At 39.4% G+C, this 16,794-nt stretch overlaps 1 protein-coding gene across 2 annotated transcripts; it reads left to right on the top strand.

Annotated features, from left to right (window-relative positions):
• The first annotated feature begins 928 nt into the window (after window positions 1-928).
• On the top strand, window positions 929-13,977 carry fbxw5 (F-box and WD repeat domain containing 5). 2 transcript variants are annotated; one of them, XM_023282802.2, is made up of 10 exons: window positions 929-1,044; window positions 4,952-5,147; window positions 5,245-5,402; window positions 6,293-6,476; window positions 6,746-6,894; window positions 6,975-7,313; window positions 7,405-7,588; window positions 7,741-7,888; window positions 9,465-9,677; window positions 11,689-13,977. In XM_023282802.2, the coding sequence occupies exons 2-10, from the start codon at window positions 4,961-4,963 to the stop codon at window positions 11,972-11,974; spliced, it is 1,848 nt and encodes a 615-aa protein (XP_023138570.2). In that variant the 5' UTR covers window positions 929-1,044; window positions 4,952-4,960; the 3' UTR covers window positions 11,975-13,977. The 2 variants fall into 2 exon arrangements, with proteins under 2 accessions (XP_023138570.2, XP_054875456.1); XM_055019481.1 differs by lacking the exon at window positions 929-1,044 and adding an exon at window positions 4,695-4,712.
• Window positions 13,978-16,794: the final 2,817 nt, after the last annotated feature.

The raw sequence follows: 16,794 nt of genomic DNA, 5'->3' as shown, positions 1-16,794 counted from the left end.
GACTTTTTCCTTAATTTTCACATTAAGTGTTTCCTTCCTGGACGTCGAGACTATATGAGATACAACCACTGAGAGCTGTGGGGTTTTCTTCTTTTTCCACATTCATTACTGCAAAGAACATCACATAGGTTACATATATGGGGACATCTATTAATTTCGTGGTGACTTACACTCACCACAACTATAACTACTCCTTGTCCCTGGGTCAATATATAATAGCAGGACTTTTTGTATCATAGTTGACATTTTTGCTGTTTTCAGGCCGAAAATGAACATTGCCATGGAATTTGTAAAGACATGATCACAATGAACATAAAAACTTTTGTTTTTTGCTTTTAATAAAAGTGTATGCAAGATATATCCCATGGACTTCAAAAGTCCCTCAATTATATATTGACCCATCTAGTAAACTTAACCTGCACTCTCACCTTAACTTAAATCTAAAGTTAGCCTAAAGTCTATGTACTAAAATTTAAGGATATACATTATCAGGCCCCCAATAGGGAGGCAGATCCCTGCAGTAATGCATAAACCTCCATATGTCTCTCACAAAAACTGTTAAAAAAGATTGTATATGTGTATTCCTGTAAAACAAACGACAAAACAGCACAGATGCTTATTATGTACTGTCAGAATATTACACCTTACCTTAAAACCAGCTCCCTTGATTTGCCTGAACAGAGAGTAGCAAGGCCATTATAAAAAGAAAACAGAAAATAAAAAATAAATAAAAAAGATAAATGACTATATCTAGTGTTCAGGAGGGCTGCTGACTCCAGTTTACTCTATATTATATGTGTAGATATACAGGCAATTTTCTCTGTAAAAGGGAAAACTAACTTTAATCTTGCAATATTTTGTGCTAGACATAAAAAGCAGCAGCAATCTTTAAGTCTTGAATCGATTGAGTGGGCCTTGCTGTGATTATTCTGCCATCTGTTGGTCGAGCCTTGCTGCTGGGGGATTGTTGTCATATTTCTGTGGCTAGCCGTTAGCGCCAGCCAGCAGTTGGATTTTTCTCTCCAGCATACTTTGATCCAGCAGGTGGGTCACAGTTTGTCATCAACTTTGTACTTAGCCAAGCCAATTAACTCGTGCAACGAAGGCTATGATTTATGAGAATAACAGCACGCTGTCAGATTCAAACGTCGTCAGGTGCAGCTAAAAGTTGAAAACAAATGTCAGCTAACAGCTAGCTGGATGGTAACAAGTTAGCTAGCTTACCGCTAGCTTGATAGATATCTGTGTGTAGCGCATCTGTAGTCTGAGTTCGTTATTGGTTTTCATTGACAAACATACAAACGTGCAGTAATTATCAGGTCTTTGACTAGTTAACGTGTCTGTTTTTTGCGTGGAGACCAAACCTGTGTGCTTTCAGGGGAAAAGGCAACTTGTTATGAATTTCACGCACAGCGGAAAAAAAATGTCCATGTTAGGTCATCTTCACACGACGGAGCAGTTGAGCAAAGAACAGCTGAGTGAATTCACTCACGAGTTAGCGATGGTGACGAATGTATTTTATAGAATTCAATGTGCATGAAATTCTTCATTTTTTCCCTACTTTTTATCCTGTAAGTCACGAGTTGCCACGCTAACATGGCTCTGTTCCAGCAGGGACTCTGAGGAGGACTCAGATGTGTCATTTGCTTGTCATACTGCCGTTTTCTTTCACAGCTACAGAACTAATCTACGTTTAAACTAACAGAGGAGTTGCAGATTGACTGGCATGCTAAACATAGTGAAGGTGTCTTTAATGGACTGTTCTGACAGCACATTGTAACAGCTGTTAGCCTCGAATTAGTCCCATTAGAGAGGGAGCCTCAAGTTATTTATGGGTGCACAGGGTTAAACTATGTTGCATACTGACAGGATTTTAGGATCATTTGCTCTACTGTAGTAAATTGCCGGGTGTTTCAGATGTGTTATTTGACATCTGCGACAGTAAACTGGGGTTGGACGAAATCTGATGCCACAGTATCATGGTCTGTTTAGAGCATTTTCAGACTCCATATGACTTGAGCCACGTCTCAAGTGACTCAAGTCAGAATAGGTTTTAGGGTCACGCGTGTGCACATACTGTGTGTTTTGATGCCTTTCTGAATGCCAGCTTGTTGGTTGCAGTTTTTGCAAACTCTAGATGTTCAAGTGGGGCTTGAACTCCAAGGATTGTATTTTATTATCTAGTGGAGACTCAAATGGTAATAAAGACACCACAGTTGTAAGATGGATTTGGGGAAATCTTGAAATTTAGGGTTGATTAAATAATGCACCCACAAACACACAGACTCTTGAGTTTTAGCATTTCATATCACTTGCTTAAATGATAGATAGATAGATAGATAGATAGATAGATAGATAGATAGATAGATAGATAGATAGATAGATAGATACTTTATTAATTCTGAGAGAAATTCAAGTATTCAGGAGCTTATATACAACAACAAAAAGACAAAACAGACAGGTTAGTAGTTAACCCTCTTGTTGTCCTCATTTACGGGCCCCCAAAAATATTGTTTCTTTGTCTGAAAAAATCCAAAAATTCTGCAAAAAAATTTCCCCAAATTTCTGAAAATTTGCAAAACCTTCAGGAAGAAAATTCCAATAATCCCTTAAAAATTTCCCTTAAAAGTTTTATTTTTAAAAAATCCCCCAAATTCAAATCTTTCAAAAAAATCCTAAAAATATCTAAAATGATTTTTTTAATTTATATATATATATATATATATATATATATATATATATATATATATATATATATATATATATATATATATATATATATATATATATATCAATCAGTAAAACTGTTAATATTTTCTTTAAGAACATTTGCATAAAAATCTATCAAAATCCAGCGAAATTAGCTGGATTTTGGTTGATTTTTTTGTGAATGTTCTTAAGAAACATTTTTAACATTTTTTTTCCACCAAAAAATGTTCAGATATTTCCCAAAAATGTTGAAAATGTGGACATCAGAAGTTTCACTGTGAAAATATATATATTTTTCCACATTTTCAAACTTTAAAACGGATAAATTTTGACCCGCAGGACAACACAAGGGTTAAGGAAACTGTTAACTGAAGTTTTTTTCACAGTGTAAAGCTACTTAAGAGATAATGGTGGAATTTCTTTTTCCTTGACTAATTTTTTTCTTTTAGTAGAGACAGTGCACAATACAAGTATTGCACTAGGTGTCATCAAAAGCTGAAAAGCTAGCTAAAATCTCATTTTCATGTGTAGTCCCTGGGCGGAGGCTACCGGTGATGCGTTGGTTAAAGAGATAAGAGATAACATTCAGTTGTAGTAGATGCAAATCGTATACTTTGGGGGAAAAAAACGGACACCTAAAGCAGCAACAGAAACACACACAGCACCAGCAATCCGGACACTACTAAACCCAGACACTTTATCAGCACTAAACAACCAGATCCTCAGACCTGAAATATTCATCAGGCATGTTTTCAAATTGTATTTAAGGTGTTTAAATGTCCTGTACTATGTCATACTCAGAAGTGAAGCTTTCCATATCCCAAATGGCCTGACTGAAAAGCAGACTTGCACAAATGCTTTAAATTGATATGTAACATAACAGTCCCCTCTAGTGGAGGCTCTCACTAATCTTGATTCGTCATTACATGGCGTAATAAACTGTTTGACAGGCTGTGGTGCTAGATTGTGACAACTTTACTTTAAACGAAACATTTTTAAAATGCCAAAAATAGACTTTTTAATTATATCCCAATAATGATAAGAGTTAAGACTTTGTTGTCCATAATTTTCAGTGCCATTAGATTGGCCCTACATTCAGTTTGTAGTTTGAGACAACATCCCCAAATACATCCAGAGTCATCAGAACTATATCCAGCAGCAACAGGAACAGAGAGTGACAGAACTGAGACAGACAGTCTGGAACAACCTACCTTCCTTGGAAACAAAAAAACCCTGTCCATGACATTTTTTAAATTTTTATTTTTTCTCTCATTTTTTGTTACAAACATGATTAAACATACAGAACACAAAAAACAAGGTCAGGGAGTAACAACTTGCATAGGAAACATTTTTTTTTAAAATAAAATAAATACATGCGCTCATCCATATCTGTGCACTTATACGCACACAGTACACAGTAGAGATGTGTCTGTATACACCCGCTTAGGCAGGTTAAAGCAGATAGCGTTTTTGAAGTTACTCGGCTAAGAAAAGGGTCCATTTTTCAAAATATCCTTCCCCTATGTCCTTTTGTAGCCTCGGATTATGACTGAGTGGCAGCCAGTTGCAGCAGCTCTGACCCCTTTCTTTGTATATAGCGACTTTTTTGCACTTTTAGCTTTTCTCTACTGTTTCCTTTTCTACAGTCGTTGCTCCAGCACACATCCATTCTTTGGTGTAAAGCTGGTGAGACTGCTGTTATGTTTTTTGCTGTTTTCTGGCTACAATTTTTGTACTGTGTTTTTTTTCTTATTCATTCTATTTTTCTTATTTATTCTTGTACTGTCTTTATGTTTTTTCTTTTGGTGCTGCTGTAGCGGTGAACTTTCCCCACTGTGGGATCAATAAAACTTATCTTATCATGTAACGGGTTCACAATATTTATAAAGATATCCAGTGTGTTCTTGAAGCCAGCATCTTGTGATCATTTTCTTGCCGGCTGCCATAAAGATCTTTAGTAAATATGTGTCATTCTTGTTTAGATCCCCTGAGGGAAGTCCGAGGTATAGTGTGGGGACGGACATATTAACCTCAAAGCCGAGTGCTTTGGAGATAGTTTTGGACACTTCCTCCCAAAACAGCCTGATAAGTGGAGAATAAATGGGCATGGTCCACCATCCATGACATTGTTCTTGAAAGCATTCTTTACAGCTTTTTCCTAGCGCTCTTCTTGAAGTGTGTGTGTGTGTGTGTGTGTGTGTGTGTGTGTGTGTGTGTGTGTGTGTGTTTGTGTGTCCATCAGGATGTTAGGATGGAGTGTGGCCCAGCTCTGCCAGACAGCCTGGTGTTGGAGATCTTCCTGCGTCTGCCCCACGATGCCGTGCTGAGAGCCGGTCAGACCTGCAGACAGTGGCTCGCTGTCTCCAGAGATGAGTTCTTGTGGCGGGAGCTGTTCTACAGCTACTACCGCATCCCACGCTGCGTTCCCCGACACCCAGGTTAGCATTTACAGTCATGTGTTTTACAGTGAAGAAATTCAGAGCCAGTGTTTACGGTTAGTTATCACATAAACTCCAAATCTGCCTGTGTGTGCAGCGGCTGTGTCGTGGTATCGGGAGTTCAAGCGTCTGTTCGACTGCATCCCCTGTGTGGAGGTGCAGACGCTGAGGGAACACAGCGACCAGGTCCTCCACCTGGCTTTCTCTCACAGGGGCCACCGGTTCTCATCCTGCTCCAAAGACTGCACTGTGAAGGTAAACATCAAAAGATCGCTGAGGCTACTTCTTATTTTCTGACTTCCTGCCAGCGTGACGAGGACTGTGTTCAATAGAGTTCTTGCATAACAGTACAGCTTTACTTGCTGTCCCTCGTTCCCAGTATAAAACCCGTGGTGACTGTTCTTTCTAAGCTCTTGCACCAAACCTGTGGAATGCTTTCCCTCTGCAGCTGAGATCAGTCGACTCCTGCGGAGCTTTTAACGTTTTTATTCCGACAGGCCTGTTGTTGACGTCCCTGCTTTATTTTGTTTATTGTTTTGATGCACTTTATTTTAGCTGCTGCTCCCCTGTTTTAACAGTTTAATATCTTTAGCATTATTGTTTTTGTTTTTATCCTTGTTTTGTTATTGTTGTAAAGCACCTTGCGATTTTATATCTGTGAAAGGTGCTGTATAAATAAATTTTACTTACTTACTAACTTAATTTGTTGATGTACCTGCTTTAAAGCACATATTTTGGGGCCAAATCAGTAATTTTCTTTTTGACAATTTCTGTTCTTATATACTGTTTTTCCAACTGTGTTAAGTGCCTTACCTATTATACTAAATCTTATTTTGGTACTATTTCTGGGAAGCAGCAGAAACAGGCAAAGCAGATAATAACATTTTAAGCCCAGTCAATAATTTTTCGAAAAATAGCTGCAAAAATAGGGTGATATCAGAAGTAACCATAGCAGGTTTGTCAGCTTAAAGGTAAAGTCTTGGGGCATTTTTATAAAGTCCTTTTTAGGGTCTGATGATTATTTTTGTGACGTTAAACAGATCGTTTTTATAGAATGTCCTTGATTTCCCTCCTACAGCTGTCGCCTTCTTTATCACCTGCTCACTCATTTCCAAACTTGTCCTCTCGCTTCTTTTTGTGTGCAGCTGTGGGACACTGAGCGTCCAGATGGTAATATCTCACTGGTGCACAGCTCCAGCATGCGGCAGTTTAACTGGGGCTACACCCAGTTCTCCCAGTTTAACGCTGATGACAGCCTGCTGCTTGTGTCTGGCGTCTACCTGGGCCCACACCACTCGTCTTCTGGGGAAATTGCTGTCATTAGTCTGGGTAAGAATAAAAAAAACTATGGAACGTAACCCCCACGATAGACGAGGGACCACTGTATTATATGTCAGAGTTGGTAAATCATCATTTTTAGTCACTTTTATTGAGGACAAACATGCACCTAAACTTACTACACTGTATTTATTCTCTGGAAACACATAGACACAGTCAACCATGGCTCACAAGAGTCCATTAAAATGTTTCAGCTAAGAGTTTCATCAATGTGTGTATTTTCATGAGTCTTAATTTCCCCATGTGATTCCCCACTACAGAAAATTACACGCTGTTGTCGCGGGTTAGAAACAAGCCGTATGATGTGTTTGGCTGCTGGCTGAATGAGACCCACCTGATCTCTGGGAACCTGCACTGGATCGGCAACATGACGTCCTGCTCTGTGCTGTGGCTCAACAAAGCCTTCCAGGTGAGACCCAGTTAGACGAATGAAACACATTTTAAATACACACCAATCTTCTCTCTTATGTATTTCCTTTTCCCCGACAGGATATCGAATCGGAGAACGTCAACGTTGTCAAGCGCCTTTTCAAGATCCAAAACATCAACGCCAGCACTATTCGTACGGTGATGGTGGCCCACTGTCGTCGTCATGACAACCCGGACCTCCTGCTGGACTACGAGGCTCAGTCTCAGGCTCGAAGGCAGAAAGGGCTCCAGCAGCAGCAGCACCAGCCTCTCCTCTTTGACCTGGGGACCTCCGGGAGTGAAGAGGAAGACGAGGAAGAAGACGAGGAAGATGAGCGTCAGAGGGAAGCGAAGAGCCGCAGCATAACATCTGCCCGCATCCCTCAACCCACCATCTCAGGCCTGGAGCACGTTTTACATGTGAGCTGGGTGTAAAACTCCAGCGTTTTGTTCAGTTTTTTTGAGGCATTCCTTTAGTTCATTCTACTTTTTTTGTGCTTTTTCCACTCAGAGTTGTAAAAATGTGGGTCAGATGGAGCTGGGGATCGAGACCCAGGTGGCTCAGATGATGGGCAGACTCCACACGAAGGCCCCAGACCCCAGCTTCAATGAGCCTTCTGAGCCCAGTGAAGGAGAGGACAAAACTTATTTACTCTTCACCACCGGCAGCCTTACGTACTCTCCTCACCAGATAGGTATGATTGTTAACACAGTGCTGCAGTGAAACCAGAGTTTGCAGACATGACCTTAAATATACAGCAGCGCATCCTTAAAATGATTTATCAGAGAGACAACAAAGAATCCAATAAAGCCAGTGTCTCATGTGGTGTTTGCTCTTCTTTTCTAGGTATTAAGCTAATCAAGCCCGACCAGATGACCACGTCTGGTCCTGTACTCGGAGAAGAGCGGAGTTCAGAGGAGTTTTTTGATTCCCTCGACCATGTTATTGATATCCACGGCCATATCATCGGTATGGGCCTTTCACCAGACCACAGGTAAATAAATCACGTTGCAAAATATACGTCATACAACAGTGCCCATATGCTTTTGTGTTTTGTGGTTGTTGTTCATACAATACACAGCACTATTTGAGACTACAGTGTTTATCTAGCTTTGTGGTCGAACAGGTTTGGAAACACTGCATGAACATCACAGCACCAGTGTAAACAAAACTGTGGTCATTGAAAATGTGTCTGGAGTGCTGATTAATATGCATGTGTCTAAATGTGTCATTTGTTAGATAGCGGCCCACTTTAACTGTAAAGTAGTAGTTAGATTGTCATCAAATGTAGACAGAATTTAGAATGATTAGGGAAATCATAAATATTTTTGTTATTTGTACAGTTTGATAATGTATTATAGATCACTAGATAGTCTGTTCATTCTCATATGAATGACTAATATTGCATCCAAACTGTGACTTTCTCTGTTACTGTAGTGAGTGTGTGTGAAAGAAGTTGTGAAGAGCATTAATGGAGAAGTGAACTATGTCAGAATGCTGTCACTTTAACAGACTGATGAAGCTAACAATGCTACATATCACGTCTGTAGAAAGTTTAATATATATACATGTATGTTTATGTAAATAATATCACAAGATATACAACATATCTGGATTTTTCATGCTAAAATTGGTGTTGGCATCAGCCTTAAAAATCCAGAACCCAAAAAGTCTTGTACTTGGGCCTTTACACTGCTAAAAAAACAGATACAGTGGTCCCTTGTCTATCGTGGGGGTTACGTTCCAGACAGATAGGTGACAATCTGCAATATTTATTTTATTATTTATATATATTTTAAGGCTTTATAAACCCTCCCCACACACCATATAATACCACAGAGCAACACTATGATCAGACGTCTGTATGAAATGGACAAAGTGAGATGCTGAATGCCGCTACACACAGGAGACAGAGGAGACTGATGCTACTGTCGCTGAGCCAATCAGAGCCCAGCGCTGTACGCTACGCAGGTTATTTCCATTAAATATTCTTTTAATATGTTTTAATTATTATTTTTTGTGTATTTTTTATATTGTTTTCAACTTTTAGGCTAGAAAATGATTATTTTACTGCAAAAATAATTGAACAAATTTAGTGATCGCAGAGCCAGTCGCTATGACTGAACTGTTGTGCTGCAATGCACCATGGGAGTTCGGGGTGTTGGGGGTTTAAATGTCATTATTGTGGTTTATGTTTTTGTTATAGTGTTATTAGTGTTTTATTGTGTTTTTGTGGTTTAATCAGCCCAGTTAGTTTGGTTAAGTGTTAAGTTGTCAGGACCCTGAGTATGAAGCCCAGTGTGCTTGATGACTTCCTGTCACATTTTCTCTGCACCTGTCAAAATAAAAGCATCTGCCAGCTACAGAGTACCGCAAAATCCTGCGATATAGCAAAAAATCTGCGATACCAAATGCAATTTAAAAATCCATGATACAGTGAGACTGCGAAGTGAGCCGCGATATGGTGAGGGACCACTGTATCTGTGTGCCGATCTAAGATCATGCATCGACTCTGCAGATCATATATGATAATATGATTCAAACTTCCCTCCTGTGCTGTCGTTGTTCAGATACCTGTATGTGAATAGTCGAGCCTGGCCAGCCGGATGTGTGATCTCCGACCCCATGGCTCCACCTCCCATCGCCGAGGAGATAGACCTGCACGTCATCGACCTGAAGAGTTTGAGGGAGGAGAGAAGAAGTCTACGTGCTCACCGAGCCTTCACGCCTAACGATGAGTGCTTCTTTATCTTCCTCGATGTCAGCAGAGACTTTGTTGCCAGGTGTGTACTTTTTCCAACATATTTGACCTCTTTAGTGGCAGCTTTCACACATGCAGTCTTTACCATGGAAATGATGCTGCAGTAGGTTGTAATTTGTGATTTGACTGCCCATGACGTAGAGAAATTTCTGTTTCTATGCTGGCATATTCTGTGGAAATGGGCATCACAGTTCTCGTCTTTGCACGCATGACGTACTTTTTTTAGCAGCAGTGTTGATGTGTGAATGGTCACATAAATCAAAACCGAATGCTAGCTTATATGACCAAAGATGGCGCTTTGAGACACAGAGGTGTAAGTTAGGGGTTTTCTAACTTAATGCTCAGGAACTGCTCAGTCGTAAGTGTGAGAAAAAGAAAAACAAGAAGATAGAAACTACACGATCCTACCAGACAGTGAGAAATGATTCAGCATCAGGAGATGAAAAACATAACTGAACACATTTCTGAAGATTTTCCACCGTTTCTGTGTAAAATTGATCCAACTGCAAAAATGTCTTGTTTATTATCCACCCACCATAGATATAAGAATATTTGCCCTGTGGGGGGGTATTGATTACACGTTGTATGAAAGCTAGGGGGATTTTCAGCTGTTTATTAGCCGTGAAAACAGGAAAATGTCCAAATGAGTCACAACAGCTGGCAGTTGGTGTCTTGAGAAGTACCTAATAAAGATTCATGATGTATTGGAAAACAACCTGTAAGATTAGTAAGAACTCAAATATGTTTGAATGTAAGACTGCAAATATAATAGATACAAAGTGCTACTGTACCATTCATCCACAGTTTATTGAACCAAAACATAAAGAAAACCAGTCATAGATGAAGCAAATACGGCCTTATAGCATGATCCGGTATATATTAAAGAGCTACCAGTCTGTTCTCATGGTAACTACGTTGCATGTAGGAAAATGGGGAGATGTAAAGACGACACTGACATTTATTGCAGCCGTTGTTTGGGTCTAAGCATCTCAGAAATAACTAAATGTTTGGGGTCACTGTACAGACCACTAATGATCAATAGAGGGAGAGCTGCATATTAATATAGATCATAGTGTTTGGACTCATCAGTGTGTGTAGATGAGGCTCCTTTTTTCAGAAGGAGCCTTTTTGTATATTTATTATTATTTACTGCATGTTTCAAGTAATCATGAAGCATAAAGATTCAAATTCAAATTCAGCCCTTCTGTGCAGCTTTGGGTTCACATTGTTAAACTTTCATGGTGGTGTGAAATGTTTTAAAAAATGCTAAAAAAAAATAGTCTGGTTCCACCTTTACAAATGTGAATCAATCCATCTCAAATCATCACATTTTTACAACAATTTCTGCTCGAACATCTCTGATTTGCCTGAAAGTTTCTTCCATAATTCATGTATTTTTATGCAGAAATTTTACTAAACTTTACCAAATGCTTTACCGAAACTGAAAACTGTGCCCATAATCTAAAAATATTTGTAAAGACATGCAGTATTAAGTTTTCAATGACTACTATAAACTCTTAATTTTCTGATGGACTCCTTAAAACTGCACCAATTTTATTTGTTACAAAAAAACTACGATCAATTTCAATTCTTTCATAGATTTATTGCATACAGCAAAGTTAATTATCAATTTGAGTGATGTAGATAGCGGTGTTTATTACATTTTATTCATGTCATGGCTTCTTAACTTCTTGTGAGTGATTACGATTGACTACAGCTGCTGAATTTTGTTAATGACTGTATATTTGAAAAATCATTTTGACACATAGAATGACCCATGTTTGCTGTTTGATTTGATAGTAAAGGAAGCTTCTCCAGGATTGGGGCTGTTAATCAGCCAAACAAGAACTTTCAAGACATCAGTTTTAGCTCTAGAAATGTCACTTTTTTAAAATAATTCCAAATAAATGGACAAATAATTATGAAATTCATTGTCAGATTAATCAACAGTGACTGTAATAAAGCCAGTCCTTTGACAGCAGGGTTAGAATAACTTCCTTCACTGACTTTCCCCACTGATCTCCTATCTGTAGTGGAGCAGAAGACAAACATGGCTACATCTGGGATCGTCACTACAACATCTGTCTGGCTCGTCTGGCGCACGACGACGTGGTGAACTCGGTGGCGTTCAGCCCCGCCGACCAGGAGCTGCTGCTGTCCGCCAGCGACGACTCCACCATTAAGGTGTGGCGTTCACCGCGCATGGTCCGCCTGGCGCAGGCCCCCGCCCGGCCGCCGAGGCCCCGCAGCCTCCTGCCGTCCTGGCTGAGCCGCAACAAGAACTCCTCGTCTGCCGGCAGCGTCAACGGAAAACCATGAGTCAAGGTTGGAAAACACTTAGAGCGGTAGGGAGGGAGCGGGGTGAGGAAAGTTTGATCTTTTTCCTCTGTGGTGGTTTGAATATGTATACACTCCATGTATATGTACAGTGTGGTTACAGTCAGTTTGACTCACGGTGTTGTGGCCTAAAGCAGTGATGGGGCGTCTTCAGCTGGCAGGAGACTCAGGTTCAGACAGAAGAGGGCGCTGTTGCACCGACGAAGAAGAAGAGAAATCACGCAGACTCTGTTACTGCTGACAGGAGAGATATACAACGTTACCACGGATAGAAGTAGTGTAGAGCCGACACCTAAATGCACAAGACAGATGTCCGAAACTGTTCTCCAAGAGATGGTTGTTGTCTGTTTTTTTATCCGTGATGTTGCGTCTGAGCGGGTCGGACGCAGGACTCATGGACCTGTAAATGTGTGTAAATGTACTGCAGAGGTTTGTGGTCGCACTTTTGTCACGTTTTCCTCATCAGGGGCGAAGTGCAGTAACTGAGAATCCTTTCAAAAATGTTCTTTCTTATTAATGGATATATCCAATTGATGTCTTGAGTATAAACCTTTAAATAAACCCTGATTTCAAATAATTGTTAAACAGTTTATAACCAAAAGGGGCAAAAAAAGAAAGAATTTGAGCTGCATTTAATGTGGTCTGCCTTGGTTTTAATGATATCTCGTCCCGTTTGTTTTTGTGCCCCTTACATGCAGAATTATTGAGCAGTTTAATATAGATGATTTGTTGAGGAGCAGTTAGCGTGAAGCATGACTGTGAACAAAAACTGTTGTTTGTGTAGCTATTTGTTAATGGACCTATATAATGTAAAAATGTATTTAAACCCTTTTCCTTCATCAGTAGCACAAAGGTGCACCTTTAAATTCTGTCCACATGAGGAAAAAAATCTCCAAAATGGAGGTGAATTGAAGTTTTTTAAATTAAAAAACATGTTACTTTCCCTGTAATTAAACGTGATAGAAGGTTTACTTTCCTAAAATCCCGACATATAGAGCACTCTACAACCTACAGCCATCTTTTAGTTCCCTGTTGTCTCACTGGTCATGTGAATTTAGGATTTTACGTCACACCTTGCTGTCCTCCACGGTTTGTTTTGGGATGTATTTTTTCTATTAAACAATGCGCACATTGGACACTCTGTTGAACAAGCAATGTTACATTACTTATTTATATACTTAAAATCCCCAAGATGGTGTTGAAGATTATTTTAATATGGCACAAATTTGATGATTTAACTCACAGACACTGTTTTAAATTATTGGTGTGTTATAATATTAACATATTTATTGAATTGGGCAGTTTGATGTGAGGAACACATTATACACCATTTTTACAAATTATACACCAAGTAGTCGAATTTTAGAAATATTTCAAGTTACACAAATGTCACCCAATACTTTAATTTAGGTTTAATAAATAATTCTGGAATTTTATTAGTTTAAAAGAACAGCACACATTAGATTTAAACTGACTTTCAAACGGTGTTGAGATGTTTGCATGCACATTCACATCAGACTTTCTTTTTTAAGTTCTCATTGACTGATCTTTAAAAAACAAAACAAAAAGTAGCACGTTCAGCCTTGACTGTGTTTTCAGTTGCAGTTTAACCATCAGAAGGTTCAGGTACTTTACCTGGTAAAATATTTACATTTCCATGCAAATTCCCTACCGAGGGAAGCGGTGGCCAATTTTAATCTACTTTTTCTTTCTTATTGTCTCATCACTTGTTTGTCAACCTCTGTGCGTTCGTGACTTCATCAAGAGATCTTTCACCGACTGAACTGTGTTTTCCACGTTTTGAAATGTGTGTAATAAGTCATGACCTTTCTCCTCGGCTCCCTTTGACAACAGTCGCAATGTTTTTTTGCGTTTTTTTTCCCAATTAAGCTCAGTCTTGATGATCATGTTTCCTCTTCCTATTCTCTGCTGTTATTTTCATTCTCCCCGGAAATAATAAAAGGCATGCCCCTGCAAGATCTGAAGTCTGAAAAAGTGTTCCATTAAATTCTTTTGTACTTGAAAACTTTTGATCTCGTTGCGGTGTTGTGTCCCAGCTCTGCCAGAGGAAAGAAAAGCAACACAAAAGCCCAGGTACTTTTGATTTTTTGCAGTTATTTGCTGGTTAAATATGATTAACAAAGGAGGCAAAGCTGAAAAGGAAAGTAAGGCGTGTGGGTGTTGTTCCAACATGCGAAGTAAACCGCTCAAAATAACAAGTAATCTTTGGGTGTGGGTGAGGTGGAGGCTGTCAAAATAAATGCCTCATTACACACATTATTAAACCTCTGAGTTGGGTGTTTCCACTGATGGGTGCAACCAGTCAAACACAAAATGTGCAAAAACAAGGAGAGCCACAGCCTTTAAGTGCAGTTTTAATCCAGGTGTGGTGACTGTTGGAGTTTTCTGCAGCACTGGACTAGTTAACGTCCAATCAGGAACCACTTAAGTGGGTGGAGAACCAATTAGTTCTCAAGCACAGGAACCATTTGTTAATAGAAGTAATTTCTGCCCACCACCAGAAGGCTGTACTATGAAGCAAGATCAGTGGGTTGGTGAGGTGTGTTCAGCCTAACGAGTTTTCAGTGTCATGACGGTGGCTCTCTTTTTACCCGGCTAGATCACCATGGCAACTGGTAACCCAGAAAACTGAACATTCGGCTGATATTTATTACAGCGAATATTCAATCGGTAACATTAATTTCACTTTGATTTGACGAAAAATTCAAGCGAGAGACAGATGTTTCAGCAGCTGGGGTGCCAAATTGTGCAATGACAGGAAATAACCAATAAAATTAGAAGTAAATAAATAAAAATGAAAACACATTTTCTGTCCTTAATTTTCAATTTAAAATTAACATGATTTATTACACGTGATTTGTTTTTTTAATGCTTAATGACACATATTTAAGGATTTTGAATTAGAATTCAAAATCCTTCTTCTGACATATAAAGCTCTTAACAACCAATCTCCATCATATCTTAAAGACCTGATAGTACCATATTACCCTAGCAGAACTCTTCGCTCTCAGACTGCAGGCTTACTTGTTGTTCCTAGAATCTCTAAAAGTAGAATGGGAGGCAGAGCCTTCAGTTATCAGGCACCTCTCCTGTGGAACCAGCTCCCAGTTTGGGTTCGGGAGGCGGACACCCTCTCTATTTTTAAGACCAGGCTTAAAACCTTCCTTTTTGACAAAGCTTATAGTTAGGGCTGACTGGGTGACCCTGACGGGGTGAGCTGGTGTTTTCATTTGCAAAACTGACTTCCCCTCTTGACATCCCTTTAGTTTGCCCCTAGTTATGCTGCTATAGGCCTAGGCTGCTGGAGAACCTCTCTGGATGCACTGAGCCCTTCTCTAACTACCTATGTATTTACTATATATACCATTATTGCATTACATTCACTCTGTTTCTTTCTGTGTCCTTTCTCCGAGTGTCCCTGGTCCCAGAGCTGGATGCTGGATGCTTCAGATGTGTGGCTGTGTTTTATGGTCCTTGTGTCCCACCCCCCCACCTCTCTATCTCTACCCCTCTATCTGTATCCCTCTATCTCTATCTCTACCCCTCTATCTCTACCTCTCTACCTCTTCTGTCCCTCTCAACCCGCCCGGCCAGCAGGCAGATGGTTCCCCCCACATTAGAGCCGGGTTCTGCTCGAGGTTTTTTTCCCTGTTAAAAGGGTGTTTTCCTTGCCACTGTCGCCTTTTGGCTTGCTCTGGGGGTCAGGCATATGGGTTCTGTAAAGCGTCTCGAGACAATTTGACTGTAATTGGCGCTATATAAATAAATTGAATTGAATTGAACATATTTGCCAATAATTATGATTGTGATAATGATGACTATTATTATTATTATCAATGTTTATTTATATATAGATGGATACAAATGAAATTCATTCACATTTACTACAATATTATATATAGTACAAGTGTACCTGACTGAGTCCCTATAGTATTATGTACAGTATAATCAGCAAAATAGATATATTACACAGTTTTCTGTTTGTTGTATACTGACATCACTGCTGTGTACACACACACACATTTATCTTGCTGTTTACCTACATTTGCTACATCATATATAATAGTTATACCTAACATGTAAACATTAATTGCCCATAATATATACAGTATAATACAAATATACTTGAGTAGTGTAAATGTTAAGGTTAAGACCCTTAAATATAATTTTTATACAAATGTACAAGATAATTTTGAGACCCTGCAAGATTCATTGTATAAATTTGCCTAACTAATTGCCATGTTAAGACCCTGTAATGATATTTATTACTCCGCCAAAGAACGGCAGAGTTATGCACGATCAGTGTACGTCTGTCTGTCTGAAATATTACTCAGAAACAGATAAACAGATTTGGATGAAATTTTCAGGGGAAGTCAGAAATGACACAAGGAGCACCTCATTACATTCTCACAGTGATGCGGCTTACAGTCTGGATCCACGGATTTGTTAAGGATTTCCCATTGCGAGATATAGCTGCCGACACGGCGTCACTGTAACCGACAAAGTTCACAACACAATGAATTAGTTCCTAAAACACTCTCAATGCTGGAGAGCATTTGTGATGCTGAAGCAGTGAGCAGTTTTTCTGTTTCTTCTCTGGAGATGCACAATGAGGGACGTCTGCAGCGACTGAGAAAGAGTCTCACCACATCCTGACATGAGGAAAAAGACTTTATTGAAGACTAGAATGAGTAAAACTATCAGACAGCAGACGGCTGCATTCAAGGTGAGCTCTGAACATTTGATCTGGAACAGGAATTCAATCACAGCAGCATGAGCTT

Source organism: Amphiprion ocellaris, chromosome 17 (assembly GCF_022539595.1).
Source record: "Amphiprion ocellaris isolate individual 3 ecotype Okinawa chromosome 17, ASM2253959v1, whole genome shotgun sequence".
NCBI classification, from domain to species: Eukaryota; Metazoa; Chordata; class Actinopteri; family Pomacentridae; genus Amphiprion; species Amphiprion ocellaris.
The sequence above is the reverse complement of the archived record's forward strand: the minus strand, read 5'-3'. Positions and strand labels throughout refer to the sequence as shown.